We start from the raw sequence: 18,696 nt of genomic DNA on the forward strand, positions 1-18,696 counted from the left end.
ATTATAGTTGAAATTAATATCAAGTAATGGTTAAATAAAAACAAGAATATTTTGGTAATTTGTTTAGATGATTTATCTAGATGAATTATTTGGATGGACAAACAAACATAAGATCCATTTAGATGATTCATCTAGATGAGTCACTTGAATGAACAAACAAACATCCCATAAAATCTGAATAGATCATGTGGATGGACCATATAAATAGATCATTTGAATGGAGATAGACAGATGGAAAAACGAACAGGCCCTTAGTCTAGATACACATTTCGTTCTCTATACATGTGAATTTTAAACAAATAAGTATAAACGATGCATTGTATAGTATATTTTATTTAATTTGTGTTGGTGGTTTGGAATATTTATATGCAAGAGGGCTACGCTTTTATTGTGGGATGAATAATTGAATCATGTGGATGTGATATGCATAATAGGAAGGTTCCGGCGAAGAATCTTACGGAGAAAATCAAACTTAACTATATCTTTTAAAAAATATTAGAAAACTATCTAGGCAAAACAACAAATATTAATATTTGGAAGTCAAAAAAAGGATTCGTGCTAATGAGTTATTTTAATGAGTTTTAGTTTGAGAAACTACGAAAAATACGGGGATAAAATTTTATTAATTGAACTGCAAGAATGTCAAGAAGGTTCAATTTATGGCATGGCGATATTTTCAAAACAATAGTTTTACTATAATCTTCAGGCTTTATTTATAATAATTATTTGAAAACTATTAAATTATTCAATTTCATTTTTAATATTTGAACTTCATTTTATTTTTATAAAAAGTAAGCCTGCAAGGAATAATTAAGGATGTCCTAATCAAATGCAATCATATACGACCTACAAAATCTATCCTAAGAAAGATTGTAAACAGTAATTAAGTATTAATAGTAGTGATTAGTGTAAAATAGATCAGGATCAACTCATCAAAGGGTTAAATTCATCCACGTGTCTATAGTCCATTTAACCAAATATCTCTGATATACGACTTACACATGCAGCTACCACCTAGAGAGATATATAATAGAGACTCATCACACTTTGTATTATTTGAGTATTTTTATAAAAACCATTTCCCCATCTTCCTCATCACCTTCCCGAGAAGAAGAAGAAGATTATTGAAAAAGAAGAGAGATTAGCAATGATGGGCAGTGTCGAGCTGAATCTGAGGGAGACTGAGTTGTGTCTTGGTCTTCCCGGCGGGGATACGGTGGCCCCAGTGACTGGAACCAAGAGAGGCTTCTCGGAGACGGTTGATCTGAAGCTGAATCTGAACAATGAACCTGAAAGCAAGGGAGGATCTAAGCCTCATGACGTCGTGGCTTCTGTTTCCAAGGAAAAGAGTTCATGTCCCAAAGATCCAGCCAAGCCTCCAGCCAAGTAATATTACCATTTTCCCTTTTTATTTATTTTTCCGATCTTCGCTTGATTTTTTTTATTTATCTTAAAAGTTAAATAAAACTTTACAAAAAAAAAAACATTTTCTCCACAGTATATATTGTGTTAGTAAACATTTAACTAAGTGGATAAAGGTATGAGCAGAAGAAAAAAAGTTAATTACTAAAGTGTAGTCACTAAACAATTTTTAAAAGAATAAGTTCAAACTCTCAAACTGGTAGGTTAACAGGTTTTTTTTTTATTGAAACACCTTTATAGGTTTTTTTTCTTTCTTAAATTTTTGAACATCCACCGGAAACAAAAGGGTATAATTCGGTCACCCGTTAGGCCATACTCTCATGCAAATAGGATTATATTTGGGACACCACGAAAAAAATTGTTAGATGAAGTGATATATAGCTTTCTGCAGTTTTACATATATTCACATACAAAATCTTGTACAACATAACCATCTTCCATTCTTATATATATAATTTTATAGGGCACAAGTTGTGGGATGGCCACCGGTGAGATCATACCGGAAGAACGTGATGGATTCGTGCCAAAAATCAAGCAATGGCACGGAGACGGTGGCGTTTGTGAAGGTTTCAATGGACGGAGCACCGTACTTAAGGAAAGTCGACTTGAAGATGTATAAGAGCTACGACGAACTCTCTAATGCTTTGTCTAACATGTTCAGCTCTTTTACCATGGGTACGTACATTATATAGAATTTTTTAAATATAGATATATATTTCTTACTAAATATATACTGCATCAAGATTAATACTAAAGTTTGAAAGATAAGAACTCAATTAAAGGCTATAGACTTGCACAACTAAAATTCTAGACACTATATTTTATTGTGAAGGGAAAAATGGAGGAGAAGAAGGAATGATAGACTTCATGAATGAGAGGAAAGTAATGGATATAGTGAATGGTTGGGACTATGTTCCCTCTTACGAAGACAAAGACGGTGATTGGATGCTCGTCGGCGACGTCCCTTGGCCGTACGTCTTCTTCTTCGCCTTCCTTATTAATTACGTATGATCTGATTAGAATTTATTTATTGATCATTTCAATAACCCCTTTGTTTAAATTTATTATTCGTTAGAATGTTCGTTGATACATGCAAGCGTTTACGTCTCATGAAAGGATCTGACGCCATTGGTCTTGGTATGTATTTTCTACTATACTCGGGCTTAGTGCATTGTCTAAAGAATTGAATATATTGATAAATAGCCAAAGATTGTGGGAAATTTTAGTGGCTTGATAATTGTAAAACATATTTCAGCTCCGAGAGCAATGGAGAAGTGCAAGAGTAGAGCTTGAAGTTAAAAGATTAAGAGGTAATGATCGTATATTTGATTAACACATTGATGAGTGTTAATTGTGGGCTTTACTATGAAAGTATTTGTTTCATATCTACTATTTTTCTTTTAATTGTCTGTTTTGATCTGCATCATATGTTGGTGTGTAGATACGATTTATATGCTATAATTATATGTAATGAACTTAAGTTAAATATGTGAGACGTTTGTAATAATACATATGTAATAATTTTGAACATCTTTTGTGTTTCTCTTTCTTTTTTGGTAAAAATGTTTATATGACTAGCTAGGAAAATGCGATATATCTATAAATGCAAAAAAACTAGCAGTGCTGTTTTAATTCTCTAAACACAATTTCGATAACTGGAATGACAACATACATGTACATGTTAATATGTTATAACTTATATTGTATTGAATGTAAATATGAAAATGGTGAGGACTCAGCTTGCTGGTATATTTGACTTGTTGGTACTTAAAGTGATAACTGGCTTTGGTTGGAGGAAATAAATTAGATAAATAGGACCCATAGGGAAGAGAAGGAGCAATGCCATGTGCATCTTTATGGGTCTCTTCATTTCATTACCTTTGTTTACCATTTCATTTCCCAATAAATTAACTAGGAACATAAACGTTTTATAATTATAACTAAACTTAATAGGATTATTTGTCATAATTTTATTCAAACAACCTCTTTCTAATCCTATTAAAAGATAAAACTATGTAAATACACATTCTTAGCAAAAAAAATGCAACTTTCAGAAACGGACTAAATTTGCAGAAAGTGTCAAAAATATGAAAAATGGTAGCTTTTTATTACAAAACATATAGATAAAATAAAAGTAAAGATATGTATTGGCCGATATTATAGCTAGTATAATACTTACGGACCCTTTTATGGTGGTTACTATTCTAATGGAGCTATCATAGATATTTTTCTTAACTCTCTGATAACTATTGTATGTTTAAACGTTAACAATATAAAGAAAGTAGTACACATAGTATAATAGACATATAGATCAAATATAAAGAGAGTGATATATCGAGAATGCAATTTGTTTTTTTTGATAAAACGAAGGTTAATATTGATAATTAGGGAGGCACATGGAGAAGATGTTGAATCACAAACGAACAATACATGAACTTATCCCGTCAACGTACATGCATAGAAAATATGTCTGAAAATGTATGTGTAAACACAAACATTTGTACACTGGTTACGCTAAAATGTTCTGAATATAAGTATTTACATATATTTATATCAACTTCTTGAATGAGGCAAAAGCATGTTCGATGTTTGATGGGGTCAATAATTAATTTGACAAATTGACGCTCTAGAGAGGGTCCTTCAGCAAACTAAATCTTAGGTAATACATGTTTCATAAGAAACTCAAACAATTACTAAACCAAAAAAAAAAATTGGATAATGAATTAAGTGGTCTAGTTAAAAAATAGAGCAAATTAGCTCAATTTTACGTCAAATGTCACCAAATGATCAAGAAGATTATACCTTGTATTATAATTATCAAGATTTATTTTGATGGAACTAATAATAATTTTACGGGTTATTAGATTGCTATGTTAGTCAATCTAATGTTTTCAAATTTGTTTTTGCAAATTTATGTATTTTTTTAGTTCTGCAAATCTATTTTCTTGTGTGCACTTTTATGTTTGGTTGATGTTTATTTGGTAATTTATATATTTTAAATAACTTTTATATATTTTCATCATATATTAAATGTTTTATCAATGAATAATTTATATTAACTAAAATTCAGAAATCATATTAAGATTTATTAGAAATAAATTTAATATCACAGTTACATATCAATGAATTTTATTTGCTATTTTTTAAAAGTAAATATAAATAGTTAAGTTTCAAAAAAAAAAAAAGATTCCGTAGCTATAGTACCACACTATATTTATATTTAATGTGACACTGTTTGAAAAATAACTAAAACACTATAATACCATTGCATATGCCGGAGATGGAAAAATCAACATTTGACGCTAGAATGGCGTTATAACGTCGCGTTAGGTTGGAGTTGCCTTTAGGGCATCTCCAACCCTACTCAATTTTCTATTCCAAACATCATTTTAGAGTAAAATCCTCTCCAACCTCACTCTATTTTCAACTCCAAAATGGAGTAATGGCTAGGGTTACTCCATTGATGGAGTAATCTTACACATTACTCCATTTTGGAGTTGAACTTTTTTTTTATTTATGAAATGGTCCTTTAAACTTTTAATCTTTTTATTTCTTACTTAAACAATATTTTAAAATAATAAAATAACATAAAAACAAGATATTTTAATATTTTAATAATTTAATACAAAATGCATAACATAATTAAAAAACATAAATAAGTGATTTAATAATCTGGCAAATCGAAGTTGTAAGAGAAACTCCACTTCCAGAGGTCGAAACTACAGAAGATGAAAATGTCTGATTTCAAAAACAATTTGCTCGATTTAGGAATATCAAAGGAAGAAGCTCATTTTTTATTACGAAATGCATTAGTTGATCATTTATGGAAAAATATTCTAATGCTCATTATTGAACCAATTTATATATTATGTTTTATTCTATTTTTATGATTTCTTGTACCTTTTAATAATAAATATTTAATTTAATAAAATATATTTTAAGGTATTTTTGCAAACATAAAATAGTTGAGGTTAATTGGTAAACTTTTATAAGTATAAAATATTATTAACAATTATTAACTATTTTTAGAATAAAAAATGGAATAATACATTGGAGTAAAAACTTAATGATTTACGACTTAAAATTGAGATAACTGGGCCTTTACGACTTAAAATTTGACAATGGACATGTGATCTTAGGAGCTTACAAGTTACAGCAACGAGCTTCCGATTCCGGTTACATACAAGCCGGCCAATTAAATTATTTTCGTGGCCTCTTCTCTCATCTACAGAGTTGACGAAGGGGGTTTCTTCATCGGTAACTGCTCCCTCGACTATAGGCTTTTTTTTCCGGTTACATGCAAGAACAACATCATCATCCCTGGACTGGACTGATGTAAGAACATATGCTGCAATGACATGAGGCTTGAAGCGGATAACTCACAGTTTAGAATGGTTACAAAAGATAAGCTTCTTTGCAATGCAATAGAGTGAGGAAATCAGATCAATTAGGAGACGACATAGAACATAACTATTGCATGTCAGCTTAATATCTAAGTGTGTCAAGTTAACAGCTAATCCACATAATAGTCTAATAATACTAACTAGTCCGGATTGTATAAACTTTGATTGGATTCATTAAAGTCTTGCACAATGTTTACTAATGAACACAATCAGAGTTTAGTTACAAACAACAAAACCCTAAATCCCCAAATTCGTCAAACAAATGACATAGCAGCAAAATGCAGCTCAAATCCCACTGTAATCACCGTTATCGGCCGTAGAGAGCATCGGTCCATATGGCGATTCCAGATCATCCGTCACAAGATCCTCCGTTCCTCTCAGCGCCGCGTGTAAAGACAAGATCAGAGCTCCGAATCCAACGGTGGTGAGAGCACTGAGCCAAACTCCGGTGGTGACCAGCGCCGCGATCGTGAGACCGATGAGAAGCACCGCCACGACGCCGTCGTCGACGGTGAATCCGAAGACGGTGAGCGCCTCCTCGCGAGCGAAGTAGAGGAAGAACCAAGCTAGACCGACGGCGACGAAGGCGAGGATGGCGATCGGGCGTGTGATCAGGGTCAGAGCGAGGAGGACGGAGAGAATGAGAGTGTAGTTGATGCGGAAATGAGTGAGGTTCTGAGTGAGGCGAGTCGTGGCGTCGGAGAAAGAGGATGGGAAGCTGAAAGCGGAGAGATCGAGGAAGTCGCCCCACGGACGAGCCGCGCCGTTGATCGATTGAGCTGTCTCCTTGATTCCAGAGATCACTTGATTCGCCATTGCTGTTTGTTATCTCAAATCTCAGAAACCCTTGAAATCCTCAACAAGGACAACGAAGAGAAGAAGATAACTGGTTTTCAAACTGTAAAAGGCCTAAGCCCAATAATTGAAAGCCCATCTTTGTTTTCTGTCAACAAAAGCCCATCTTTTTTAGTAAAATCTGTATAGGCTTTATCCTTCCTCGCATTAATTTTTCTTCTAAAACCATCGCACACTAAATTAGACTATCATATAGAGTTGTTTGCAGTGGCTACGAATCACACTTTTGATGCTTACAATCAGTTTGATTATATGCAAATAAAAGTGGGTCGGGTAACAATGCTTTTTGCAAGTAAAAGAGTCAAATAGGCATAAGTATGTTCAAATTTCTAGCTAAGCAAGCTCCAAGTGAAAATTTATAAAATGCTAAAGAAATCAAAATAAATTATACTGCAGAAGAACATAAAGAAACTCGAAAGGATTTGATTTTTAAGATCAAGGTGACATAATAACGCATAGAAGTAGTATCTGTCTCATCATAAAACAACAACAAAAACGGATGGAACACATTCCACGAGTATAACAAGCTCTTCCCTCACTTGAGAGGAATGAAACGAGAGGAGTGGGTAGCACCAACACCAGGCCTACCGTGCTTAACCGGCTTGTATGAGATGGAGAACTCAGCCAGGTAGTGACCAATCATCTCAGGCTTGATCTCGACCTGGTTAAACGTCTTTCCATTGTACACACCAATGATGCTTCCGATCATCTCAGGGACAATGATCATGTTCCTCAGGTGGGTTCTCACTGGTTCTGGTTTCTCACCTTGTGGTGCCTCCCTTTTCTAGTTATCAAACCGTAAGTTAAAGATAAGTCAGCTTCAGCAATAACATACATGAACAAATACAAGGTCACACTAATCAGAATCTGAGCCTTTAAAAGCTAAAAAGACAAATCACTAAAAACCATAATCGTACAAATACCATCACTAATCATACAATCTAACATCCAAAACCATTTTGACTACATCGGTAAGAAAAAGACGAGACTTGATGGCGAAATGAAATGCTTACCGCCTTGCGAAGCTTCTTAATCAGAGCCATTGGCTTCCTGGTCAAACCTCTAGAGAACCTAAACCCATTTTTCAGACAGAGAGACATGTCAGAACACATTTATTACAGAACCATCACCTTACAGAGTTAAAAGTCTTTTTATTCTCGTTGGGTGGATACCTTCTACGAATACGAGAAGGGAAGAGCTTGACAAGGTCATCAGTAGACATATCGAGAAGAGCATCGAGATCGACTCCTTTGAAGGCAAACTTCTTGAACGTCCTCTTCTTCGGGACTCCAGCCGCAGCAACCTCTGGTTCCACATCCGCCTACAAAATTCACCAAAGCAAACTGTCAGTATCAGATAACAAGATTCAGAGACTGAGAGTGGAGAATCTACTCACCATGCTTAGATCTCGGTGAAAGTATAAAACCCTACGCAGCTACAGACTTTACTTGAGAGACTGGTTGTCTTTGCGTGAGGTTAACAGAGAGAGAGGAGGTTTTTGTTCGGTGACATAAATATATATGGTGTACACTTGAAAACCCTAGATTTTTATTTATTATTTAGGGGCTCTATATTCTCTTTCTATTCATAACACCACGCACTTTCTTTTTGTCAACTATATAACCTTTTCAGACAAATTAGATACTGTATTATTTAGTGTGGTTACATACTGAAAACATACATTATGTGGAAACATATCTTTTTAACTGTTTTTTTAATATCAGAAGATCTGGAACAAAAAACAACCCGTAAATTTTTCAAATCTAAAATGATAACATTAATATTTGTTTAGTCTCACTCGAACTAGTGATATCAAAAACAAGAATCAAAATTCCTTTTAATTGAGCCAATGAATTTTGAATTTAGTGAAATGTTTTTTTAGTTATTGTACAATACATTATGGGAAATCATATATTTAATAACATAAAATGTTACTGTTATGCTAGTAATCAACTTTATAAAATCATATTCATATATTGGTGTGTATATAAATATATATAAGTAGCAGAAAAATGAAAGAAAAAATAATAGTTTATTTCTTATTTAGACTAGTACAAAATACTAGAAAAAAAATCGGATGAAAAACAAGTCAAAAACAGAAATTCAAAAATACATAAAACAACTAAAAAGCAGCAAAAGGCAACAACAACAACAAATTCAAAAGCAGCAAAAGACAACAGTTTATTAGGGGCTAGTTAACAATAACACTTTTTGCTTTGGTCTTCTCGATTTTCTTGATGGTATTCTTAAATTTTCTTTGGTTCTCAGGCCTTGATGGAACTATAACGATTTCGGTCCAAACTGAACCGGGTTGGCTTAATAGGCTTGAATCTGAGTAAAGTTCGTAAATGGATTCTGCATCCGGATTAAGATTGCTGACCCGCTTCAAACACTCAATATCTTCTGGATCCACCAAAAGCCTACTATCTCCAGCTTTCCACGCTATAAGCTGCTCCAATGAACCAGTCAAAGAGAATAACATGTTACATGTTAGTATCTGTAAAGAACAATGGCGTTATATTGATATTGGCTTTTAACATTGTTACCCTCGGAGGACCACCAACAGCGTTTGTGCAGTAAAGCCTAGCGTTATCAACAAGCTTACAATACTTTGGAAACGCATTAGCAAAACTCTTGTGTGATTTTAGCTGAGATTTCACCCTCACTGCTCGCTTCACCATTAGAGCTCTCTGTATGCCTCGTGCTACTGCTAGATAAGCATCAAAAACAACGCCGACCAGCTCGATTCGATAAGGTTTCAAGTTTTGTTGTTTCCCATTTGGTTATGTTTCTTCTTTTCTCCAATATTCTTCGGTTGTTGTCCTGTCTTCAGCCACCTTGTAGCCTACGCCCATTATGTATCTCTGTTTGTGAACGTTTCTTGCCATTGTGATCATTTGTTCCACAAATGGCTCCCATGATAAGGTTCCATCCATTATCACATCACGTCCATTGTTTAATGCTGTTACTAGACAAGACGATGCAGCATCGGTAGATGATTGGTGAACCTGTTCAGCAGTTTGAAGCATATCATCATGGTGACCTCTAGAATTAAGAACTCTGTAAATAACATCAGTCTCCTTAAACGCATATGCTTCTATCAAGTTTGAGACCGGTCTGGGTTTCAATCAGTTCAAGATCCACTGCGTCGTCCCTTGCCACCGACCAAAACGGTCATTTCAAAAAGTGAGTAACTTAGGATTTTGACTTACTTAATTCGAGAGACTTGTATAACTTTGGCTCTCCGTTTTCATCTAAAAGGCGCATGTTTGTTGTTGTTATGATCGATGTGAGTTTCAACTTTTTCTCCAAACCTTCTTATTTAGCCATCATCATGATTTCTTCACTCAGTTGAAACTCAAAGTACACAAACCTATCATCACCATGCACCAGTATCTTCTGCACAAATATGAATAAGAGTTGGAAAGAATCATACTAGAATAAAATCAGTCTTTGATTTTAAGCATTTTACAGTATTCTACCTCGAAGAAAGGGCCGCTATCTATATTCATTCTCTCTAAGTTCAACTTATAGTTATCAGTCCATGTCTCAATCGGTAGCTCTGTTATACGTATGATTTTTCCTTCAACTTGATATTCACCAATGGTTGTATAAACGTTAGCTTTATCACTCATCTTTCTTTACTGATCCTTGGAAACCTTTATACCAAGGTTCCATACGATGATTGAGATCCATTCTTTTATACTTCAGATAAAGACTTACATTGGCAACATCTCTTGGATTATAGTTTGGTATGAATGCACTATATTTGTACCAGGAACTGTTCTTGAGGAAATGTATGGACTCGTGAAGCAGTGAGATCATGATAATCACATGTTTTGCCTGCAAATTTAGGAAGAGTGTCACAATTCAATAGAAGAAAATATAACACATTACATATCCAGGAACATAAAATTTCTTAACTTTGATATTTGTATAAAGTATAAACTATGATCTACCAAAAAACGCGGAAAAATGTATGCATATGTTTGATGTTCTTTACACATAATTGGAAGTGAATATCGGTGATAGGTGAATTTCAAGAGAAGAATTGTAACTATTTATAGTATAATTTCACAGGTGAGTTTAGAGGTGGAAACAGTTGTAGAAATAATGGGAAATAGTAGTTGTGATAATTCATTTTTGTTTCAACCGCTTGCTCTCGAAACAACAAAGAATTTTTTTTAAAGATGTTTCTATAAAAAAAATTGAATGATACATGCCACTTTCAAACTTGTCAATTAACTTTTTTAATAGAACAAAAAGATTAAGTAAAGATTAGTTCAATTTTCTTTTACAATATTTTGGTGGCTGAAGAAAAGGAGAATTAAAAAAAAAGAAAATTTCAAATTTATTTTTACAATATCTTAAAAAGGAAATAAAAAGAAAAGTTAATTCTTTTTTGTTTTGCCACATGCATGTTTTATTTTGATCTGTGAGAGGACTATCTCATCATCACTGATGAGAATCACATCAAGTTTTTCAGAAGAAGAAAACTAATTGTTCATTTTGCAGACATGAACAAACGCAAAAACACAAAGTAATATGAATCATGATGCGAAACTAAAACAGAGATGCAACATAATCAAATTCTAAGTTACCAACAAAGATGGCCATTACAAATATTGTAGATCCCTGGGGTTTTATTAGCATTATTATTATGAAGTATCTGATTCACGCAAACTCATGCATGATCAGATAAAAAACAAACTGATATTCTTATTTGCATGAGGTAAAAGAAAGAGATATAGTAAAGAAATAATTAAAATTCATTCAAAGCTTAGGACGGGGAGCAAGGTACTTAGTATGGCGACCTTGAGCAATAATATTACCATTCTTCTTCCTCCTCAGCTCAACACTCGCAACCGCAACAGCTTTACCCACACGCAGTGCCCTCGATTCAATCTCTAGCTCTTCCTGTGATAATGACACTAATATGAATTTCGTTTCTTTCTCAACACAAAAAAAGAAGAATATTATTATGATGATCTTAATTACGTCAAGGAAAGCAGCATCAAGGTATGAAACATTGATCTCCACTGACACTCCCTCCGCCAGATCTGAATCTACGTTTGTGTAAATTGCAGCTGTTCCTATCAAATCCACCACTGTCGCCATTGCTCCTCCATGTAAGAATTTTCCTGCGTTCTTTCCTCAAAACCACCAAAATTACCAAAATGAAAAGGGATTTTGATCGAGTTTCACATCCCAAATTTTGAAAACTTAGGTTTAAAACAAAAAGATATATATATTTTACCAGGAGATGTGGTTGGACTTTCATGGAGCAGACAATTCGACCAGGTTCCATGAAATCTACTTTTATACCTTTCATCACGAATCGCTCGATGAATCTGGATGGTAGTTTCGCAACTTTTGATTCCTTGTCCTTTTGATCATTCTCAATTACTTCTCCCTCAAGATACCGCGTAACCGATCCTAGGTTCATGTTTTTTTTCCTTTTTTCTCTCTATCTCTCGTATGGCTTTTCCAAGGATAATTGATTATGAGTGTTTTTTTTATTTGATCAGATTTTGAAGGATTGGCCACACGAATTATTCTGTAAAGAACTAGTCAGGAGGTTAGGCAAATATTTAGACAAAATTACAACACATACATTATACAAATTAGACAAAGATAATTAACCATATGTTATATACTAATATCAACTGAAGTTAATTCTTGAGTTCCATCTTTATTACAAAAAGAGGAGGTTGATTATAGTTATTTATATAAAACTTACAAGAACATCCAGAGCAATAACTTTATTGTTTATAGAAATGCGAAATCTCTATCTTTTATATAAAAGCAAAAGATTATTCATTTGAAACGCAGAGGAAGACAAAGACAACTCTCTTTACACAAATTGTATTTTCATGATTTCTTTTTCCTGTTTAGTAAAATCATTACAAATCCCAAATACCTGAAAAAACTATAATCCATCTTCATGTCCTCACAAGAGGCAGAGATTAATGCTGCACTCAGTGACCATTGGACGGCCTGAACTCAGTGTAGCCATTAGTCCCTGAAGAAAAACTCTGATTCCAAGAGTCCAAACCAAAGTATGTGTTACGGTATGATGCTGTGTCTTCCATGTTACTACTATTCCTCATAGCTAGTAAAGACAAGTCCATGTTTGCCATTTGCCACTGCGTCTCTCCATATGGTCCACGTGGCATGTAGTGGAATCCTTCATCTCCAAAACTCCTGGACCTGCCACTGGACAATAACTCACCTGATATGCCTAAATCACCACCATGGTAAGAATATTGACCGTTGAACAGCTGGGGTTGAGAATTGTATATGCTTCCATTATACACCATATTGCTGCAGTTTTCATCTTCCAGCAGGTCGTTGATGATGTCGAGGTGAGGGAACTCGTCGGTCATCAAGCTTTGTGCTTGTTGTCGCGCCATCTCAGTATCAGTATGGTTCAGAGAACTGTTGCTAGTCACAGCGGGTGTGTAACGATTGTTCATACCGGTATGTACAGAATTTAAACTCCTTGATTGAAAGAGCCCATCCTGACTGAGAGGGAAGCTCGACTGATAAGCCGGTGTTTGTGTGTAAGATGCTGACGGCAATGTGGTTGGGACAACTCCATGGGAGCCTGGGTGGTGGTTGAAACTAGATGATGAACCAGCAGAGTTGCCGACTATTGCGTGCTTATAGGATTGAGGAGTGTAAGTTTGTTGGTTGTGTGATGAAGAGTCTGGACCTAGACGACCAACTGAGCTAACCGACCGAGGAAGTGATGTTGTAGGTTGAACCGAGGTGGAGACGACAACAGGGGCGGGTCGCATCGCAGGGAGTATTGGAGCACTAGAAGGCCTTGTTATAGCTGTTGTTGTTGCAGGTTGTTTCGGTGCAGTGATCTTTTGCATATCAGCTTTGAGACCAACAGCTTCCGACTGAATATCTGAAGATGGCGGGGACACCTGTCTTGACGAAAGTGGTCCAGTTGCTGACGTTACTTTCTTGTTTGGAACAGCGTCTGCGTTTGAAACGCTCCTTTTCTCCGGCTTTGTCTGAGTTAACGGTGAATGATTCTTGGCAGAAATTCTTGGAGAAGAAAGTACAGCATCGCTTTTCTCTTCAGGTCGATTCATGTCAACTGAGTTCACAGTGACTTGAGCTATGTTGCGTTGCTGAAAAAGGAATATGCATGCATTAATTCAATCAGTCAAAATCTCACTTCTATGATGTAAATAGTTTCCAACACTAAAACTTATGAGTGAGACCACAAACCTTCCCAACGGGTCTACGATTCCGAGAGCTCTCCGAGTCCTGGATGTGGGAGACAACAACCCAATCAGATTCGGAAGAAGAATTTTGACTCTTTGGCTGATCATCATCTGTTTCTGTCACTAAACTGCAGGCATCAGATATTATTTTTACTTGCTGGTTCTTTCCTCTGCAAAATCACAAAGGTGTCTTATCATTAGGAATCAGAACAGACAAAAGAAGGGAAGGTCAAAACAGACTTACTTGTTTGGCGACTTCTGGTTTGGGATATTCCCTTTGTAGGACCCATTGGTAACACCCGACCGGATAGATTCGTTAGAACAAGTCGAGGAACTATCATCCATAGTGGATTGATTCTTTCTTTCTGCAATTCCATTGGGTGTAGATATGGAAATGCCGCTTCCTCTGCTGCTCCCTTCTGATTGAGGAGGATGAATTTCCAAAGCATCGGCATCCCAATGAACAGAACTACTGTCCCCATCTTCTAAATCAGGATGAAGAATGTCAGCTGAACCATCCACAGAATCAGATATGTCGGACACATCTCCAAGAGTATCAGTCTTCTCAGCTGAGGGTTGTGCTTTCTCTGTAACGGAATCCTTTTCCTCGAGATCTTTTTCATGTGTTGCTAGTGTCACCTTTTCTTCCTTCCTTTTGTCCTTCCCTTTATTTTTGTTCCGTTTCTGCTTTGCCTATGAATGTCCAACAACCAAAGAAAACTTTTATCAACATCCACCAAGCTGTATAGGACATGCAGAAGGAGCAGAAAGTATCACACCTGTTTCTTCTTAGATTTCTTCTCTCTCTCTGCTGCTCCTCTTTTGGCTCTCTGTTCGGTTTCTGCTAACCACTCTTCCTCTTCCTCACGAATTAAGTCTTCCTGCCTTTTTAGCGCAATGGCTTCTTTATATGCAACCTCGATTTTGCTGCTGTAGTTGTCAGAGATATTGAAGTACTTACTACACATAAGAATAGAAAGGAAGAACACAATGGAATACCGTATAGAAACATAGTTACGGATTGTTACTTGAAGATATGGGTAAGAACAAATATCTCCACAGCTCGTCTGCCCAACTCAGTTAAATGTCTCTCATCACGCTCAACGGCTTCATTGCTGACCTCTTCTCCATCATTGGCATCCTAGATTTGCATTGAAGAACAAAAACAATTATCTCAATACATGTAAATTTCTAGTGGACAATGCAACAAGACCTCTAAAACAGAAAAATGGATAAGACAGAAGAGAAAAAGAAATAAAAAACTAATGCAGAGAGAATCACAGATAATGGAATTTCAGAAAAAAATATATGAATATACACAACCCACGAAACCGACCTTTGTACGATTTTGGGGGGCTTTATTTTCTTTTGGAGGCAATGGTTCTCGAGCAGCTCTCTCTAGGAGTAAAAGCACATCATCAACTAATACGAACATATCTTTGTCCACACTAACAATCGGAGCTGGCCATTCCTTGGCATCTAACGATCTTGGCCTAGCTTTCCTGCTCTTAGATTGGCCTTCAAGAGCCTTCAACCCACTATACAAGGAATCCATCACCAAAGTGGATGTAACTTCCTTTTCTATGAAGAAGTGTTTTACAATTCCTTTTAGGATTACGTCCATCTTTTCTCTAGACATCCGATGCCTAGAGTTTTGGTCCATTCCTAACCAGAAAACACCGAAGCTGCAACCAAAAATGATAATCCATTCCTTTTTAGGCAAAATTCCTCAAGTTGAGAGGAAAAAAAAAGACAACATAAGAAATATAAACGTAAGGCAACAATACTCTACTAGATTGGTGTAAATCCTGGGCTTCAACAAGTGTGTGTGAACTAAGAAAATTTTCCTACATCTTCGTTAAGGGATTATCCCTCCCATCATCTCAAGTTCCTTGGCTATCAATATTTGTAAATCAGAGATGGTGGAGAGCCACAACCACGAAAAAAAAAATATTTCTAAAACTAAAGCAAATTTATGTTGGGACTCCAAACGCATGGTGGACATTCTGAACATAGCAAGGTTTCCTCAGGGGAAAAGTAACCACAGCTAGTTCTTGCTCACTTTTCTTCAAAAATTGCAACTACACTACGACTACATTTCGGAATCTAGAGAGCTACGGGTATAAGTTGCAATGTGAAATACCTCGTCCATCTTGCCTTGTCCTCTATCAACCTCCCAAGCTTGCTTCTTTTCTCTTCCACAAAACGTCGGCAGTTTTGCTCTACGTTTGACAAATACACCCTAACAAGCTCTCTCCTATAACCGCAATGAAGGCAGCGAAAAGGTCGGTCCACCCTTTCCCTGCAAGAACCAGTTAAAGGAATATTATCAACAATACATAAATAAGTGAAAACAAAGAAAATATGAACTGGTGGAGCTGTAAGTGAATGTTAGCATGGAAAATTGGACGTGGTAATCTTTTTCTCAGGCTCTAACACAGTCAACTTTGCATTACCTGATCACCTGAACTTGAGCCTCAATTGTCAGAGAGTCGGAATCATCTATGAACCCATCCTGTAACTTAGTTGACTCCATAAACTTTTTCCAGCCCCAATCATGCTCTTTCTTCCAAAACCGGTGAAGTGTATCTGCAAGAGGTGAGTTCAGTTGTCTGCATATATTTAAACGGGGGGAAGCATATTAAGACTCAAAAAGTCACCTGAAAATTTGGATTTCTTTGGATCTTTATTCACCACAGCTATAGTAAACTGAGCGAAATGACTCCAGCCTGTTCCAAAAAAAGACAGCAAAAGAACTACATGACAAGGTATCCAAAGAGAGAAAGGGGACCATGCAGAGCAGTGGAGAGAACTACTAACCTGGAAGAAGTTTATCATGGTTTGCAACACAGAGAAACAAGGAGAGGTGATTGCAAACATCACATCCTTGTGGATAAATTAAAATATACCTGAACACAATGAAGATAAGGTAAGAAAACAGAGCCTTAAAACAAGATCCCAAGTTATTATTGTGAGACAAAATTGAAGGATGAGAAAGATTAAAATATGCAATGGTACCATTTGTAGCCGCCAGCTTCAAAATAATTGCTACGGAGCTCCCTTTTCTTGATTTCTGAGAATTTCTCTATCTTCCATTTATGCTTTCCAAATAACTGAGAAGGTTTAAGACCTGGACAAAAAAAAAATTACAAAAAGCAGCTGAAAACACATAATGTATAAATACATAAGGCACACAGATATCATACACATAAGAGAGGAAGTAGCCAGTTTTTTAGATGCGATACAAACTTTCCGAAAAGAACAATTTAGAAATGAGAGTCAACTGCATCATTGAAGACACATCTGTCCAACCACTTTCAGTTTGTACAAAAGTATGAAGAAGTTCATTTTGAAGATAGCCACAACCAAGTCTTAAAGAGTGAAAAACACCTACCATGGTCTTCATCACCATCGGTGTCCCAGTAAGAGAGAGATGTGGATGGAGTCCCATTCTCCACTTGAGCAGAAGACCGCCACTCAGAGAGTGATTCTCGTGACAGACTGTGATGTCCATTTGAACTCCCCCCCTCTACTGATCGTCCCACTCCAGAATCTCCATTAACAGTCTCTGTCATTCCCCAGTATGATTTTTCTTTTTCGTCAAAGCTCCCTCCCCTTTAACTAAAAAAAAAATTGAAAAAAAAATGGAGCAGATAAATTAATAAGACATATAATTTGACAAGTTAGTTATCAGTGTAAATGAATAAGAGTAGCAGACAAAAGCAAATGATTTGATCACTTAAAAATGGACAAAGGAGAAGGCAAGCGTGTAAACAATTCATTTATAACTGAATCATACTCAGCGATCTGACTCTCTTGAACTGTGCCAATTTCATCAAATCCCAGCGAAGTATTCTAAATCCGTAATTCATTTTCTCAGTGAGCCAACATCAGATAATAAACCCTAAATTTCAATCAACAGATGGTTGCACGAAAAAAAAATCAGCTGGAATTGGAGGAAGACCAATTGATTTCAATCAGCAACACAATCTCCAATAGAAAACCCGCGCCAATTTTAATGAAACCTAACAAAACCCAATATGAAATCAACGATCGGATAATTAAAAAAACGGCTCTCTGATTAGAGAGAAAACTTTAAGACTGTCAATCGCGAAATCAGAACAGCAAAGGGGAGCGATATTGAAAGGCGTTAACGGTGAATCGGTGTAGATCGAAGCGAACCTGTTGATGGTGGATGGAAAGAGCAAAAGAGAGGTTTATTTTTTTGTTGAATGGGAGCTGCTCCAATTAGATTCTACCAAGCGAGCAAAAATGACGACGGAAGAATGAATGAGAGATATATAGAGAGAGAGGTCGCACGAATCAGCTCCAGGAAATAAATAAAAACCTTAAAATTATTTATTATTATTAAAATAAAATTAGTAACTCTTAATTGTTTTTCTTTGGCCGCACTCGTCCAATTGGATAATAGTCCATAACAAAATTACATTAATCTAATTTTAATACAACTACAGTTAATAACTCATCACTGGTTGAACCTAATTGGATATGTCAAAAAAATACTTATGGTATATGAATTTCAAACATCTTAATTTCAGTGATTATGAAGTTTTTAAAAAGTCCAGTGAGCTTACGTGGTCTGATTCCATGTTTAAAGATAGCTAATCTAAAACATCATTATTTTAGTAATATTATTACAAAGGAGTTAATAGGCTTTGTGATAAGTTGTTAATCTTAATCCGTTTTCGTTTTTTATGTCTAATTAGTTATCTTCCTTTAAACGTTTAATAACGACACCGATGTGACAATAACAG

At 35.7% G+C, this 18,696-nt stretch overlaps 5 protein-coding genes and 1 pseudogene across 7 annotated transcripts; 1 reads left to right on the plus strand and 5 right to left on the minus strand.

Annotated features, from left to right (window-relative positions):
• Positions 1–1,050: 1,050 nt before the first annotated feature.
• On the plus strand, positions 1,051–2,954 carry LOC108819049 (auxin-responsive protein IAA17). Its single transcript, XM_018592033.2, has 5 exons — positions 1,051–1,386; positions 1,886–2,097; positions 2,255–2,393; positions 2,498–2,559; positions 2,678–2,954. Exons 1-5 carry the CDS (start codon positions 1,148–1,150, stop codon positions 2,713–2,715), a joined length of 690 nt encoding a protein of 229 aa, XP_018447535.1. The 5' UTR covers positions 1,051–1,147; the 3' UTR covers positions 2,716–2,954.
• Positions 2,955–5,975: 3,021 nt separating this feature from the next.
• On the minus strand, positions 5,976–6,686 carry LOC108819410 (PRA1 family protein D). The gene has a single exon (XM_018592441.2). It carries the CDS (start codon positions 6,639–6,641, stop codon positions 6,111–6,113), a length of 531 nt encoding a protein of 176 aa, XP_018447943.1. The 5' UTR covers positions 6,642–6,686; the 3' UTR covers positions 5,976–6,110.
• Positions 6,687–7,083: 397 nt separating this feature from the next.
• LOC108819184 (40S ribosomal protein S15-1) lies at positions 7,084–8,225 on the minus strand. The gene is made up of 4 exons (XM_018592178.2): positions 8,077–8,225; positions 7,853–8,001; positions 7,694–7,751; positions 7,084–7,464 (listed from the first exon to the last, which is right to left on the minus strand). The coding sequence occupies exons 1-4, from the start codon at positions 8,077–8,079 to the stop codon at positions 7,216–7,218; spliced, it is 459 nt and encodes a 152-aa protein (XP_018447680.1). The 5' UTR covers positions 8,080–8,225; the 3' UTR covers positions 7,084–7,215.
• Positions 8,226–8,871: 646 nt separating this feature from the next.
• Positions 8,872–10,315, minus strand: LOC108819623 (calmodulin calcium-dependent NAD kinase-like; annotated as a pseudogene).
• An 898-nt stretch (positions 10,316–11,213) lies between these two features.
• Positions 11,214–12,247, minus strand: LOC108821394 (uncharacterized). Its single transcript, XM_018594435.2, has 3 exons — positions 11,938–12,247; positions 11,679–11,828; positions 11,214–11,597 (listed from the first exon to the last, which is right to left on the minus strand). Exons 1-3 carry the CDS (start codon positions 12,124–12,126, stop codon positions 11,454–11,456), a joined length of 483 nt encoding a protein of 160 aa, XP_018449937.1. The 5' UTR covers positions 12,127–12,247; the 3' UTR covers positions 11,214–11,453.
• A 211-nt stretch (positions 12,248–12,458) lies between these two features.
• Positions 12,459–18,239, minus strand: LOC108822528 (TNF receptor-associated factor homolog 1b). 3 transcript variants are annotated; one of them, XM_018595638.2, is made up of 13 exons: positions 18,104–18,239; positions 17,316–17,542; positions 16,940–17,051; positions 16,742–16,830; positions 16,582–16,650; positions 16,378–16,510; positions 16,065–16,223; positions 15,258–15,606; positions 14,950–15,062; positions 14,701–14,848; positions 14,166–14,614; positions 13,926–14,091; positions 12,459–13,825 (listed from the first exon to the last, which is right to left on the minus strand). In XM_018595638.2, the coding sequence occupies exons 2-13, from the start codon at positions 17,494–17,496 to the stop codon at positions 12,659–12,661; spliced, it is 3,135 nt and encodes a 1,044-aa protein (XP_018451140.2). In that variant the 5' UTR covers positions 17,497–17,542; positions 18,104–18,239; the 3' UTR covers positions 12,459–12,658. The 3 variants fall into 3 exon arrangements, with proteins under 3 accessions (XP_018451140.2, XP_018451138.2, XP_056848194.1); XM_018595636.2 differs by having other exon boundaries at positions 14,701–14,851; XM_056992214.1 differs by lacking the exon at positions 18,104–18,239 and adding an exon at positions 17,886–17,946 and having other exon boundaries at positions 14,701–14,851.
• Between the last annotated feature and the right edge of the window lie 457 nt (positions 18,240–18,696).

Source organism: Raphanus sativus, chromosome 8 (assembly GCF_000801105.2).
Source record: "Raphanus sativus cultivar WK10039 chromosome 8, ASM80110v3, whole genome shotgun sequence".
In the NCBI taxonomy this organism is placed as follows: domain Eukaryota; kingdom Viridiplantae; phylum Streptophyta; class Magnoliopsida; order Brassicales; family Brassicaceae; genus Raphanus; species Raphanus sativus.

What these genes read in the sequence shown, in the direction of transcription:
- LOC108819184 (XM_018592178.2), bottom strand. An exon ending in CCTTCTCGTATTCGTAGAAG is followed by an intron (nt 7,752 to 7,852) that starts GTATCCACCCAA and finishes AAATGGGTTTAG; the next exon opens with GTTCTCTAGAGGTTTGACCA. An exon ending in TTAAGAAGCTTCGCAAGGCG is followed by an intron (nt 7,465 to 7,693) that starts GTAAGCATTTCA and finishes TTTGATAACTAG; the next exon opens with AAAAGGGAGGCACCACAAGG.
- LOC108819049 (XM_018592033.2), top strand. Translation starts at nt 1,148, where the DNA reads ATGATGGGCAGTGTCGAGCTGAATCTGAGGGAGACTGAGTTGTGTCTT. An exon ending in GTTCAGCTCTTTTACCATGG is followed by an intron (nt 2,098 to 2,254) that starts GTACGTACATTA and finishes TTTATTGTGAAG; the next exon opens with GGAAAAATGGAGGAGAAGAA. An exon ending in GTCGGCGACGTCCCTTGGCC is followed by an intron (nt 2,394 to 2,497) that starts GTACGTCTTCTT and finishes ATTATTCGTTAG; the next exon opens with AATGTTCGTTGATACATGCA.
- LOC108822528 (XM_018595636.2), bottom strand. Translation starts at nt 17,496, where the DNA reads ATGACAGAGACTGTTAATGGAGATTCTGGAGTGGGACGATCAGTAGAG. An exon ending in CCATGATAAACTTCTTCCAG is followed by an intron (nt 16,651 to 16,741) that starts GTTAGTAGTTCT and finishes TTTTTGGAACAG; the next exon opens with GCTGGAGTCATTTCGCTCAG. An exon ending in CCCCCCAAAATCGTACAAAG is followed by an intron (nt 15,063 to 15,257) that starts GTCGGTTTCGTG and finishes ATGCAAATCTAG; the next exon opens with GATGCCAATGATGGAGAAGA.
- LOC108819410 (XM_018592441.2), bottom strand. Translation starts at nt 6,641, where the DNA reads ATGGCGAATCAAGTGATCTCTGGAATCAAGGAGACAGCTCAATCGATC.
- LOC108821394 (XM_018594435.2), bottom strand. Translation starts at nt 12,126, where the DNA reads ATGAACCTAGGATCGGTTACGCGGTATCTTGAGGGAGAAGTAATTGAG. An exon ending in AAGTCCAACCACATCTCCTG is followed by an intron (nt 11,829 to 11,937) that starts GTAAAATATATA and finishes TTTTGAGGAAAG; the next exon opens with AACGCAGGAAAATTCTTACA. An exon ending in TTGATGCTGCTTTCCTTGAC is followed by an intron (nt 11,598 to 11,678) that starts GTAATTAAGATC and finishes TCATTATCACAG; the next exon opens with GAAGAGCTAGAGATTGAATC.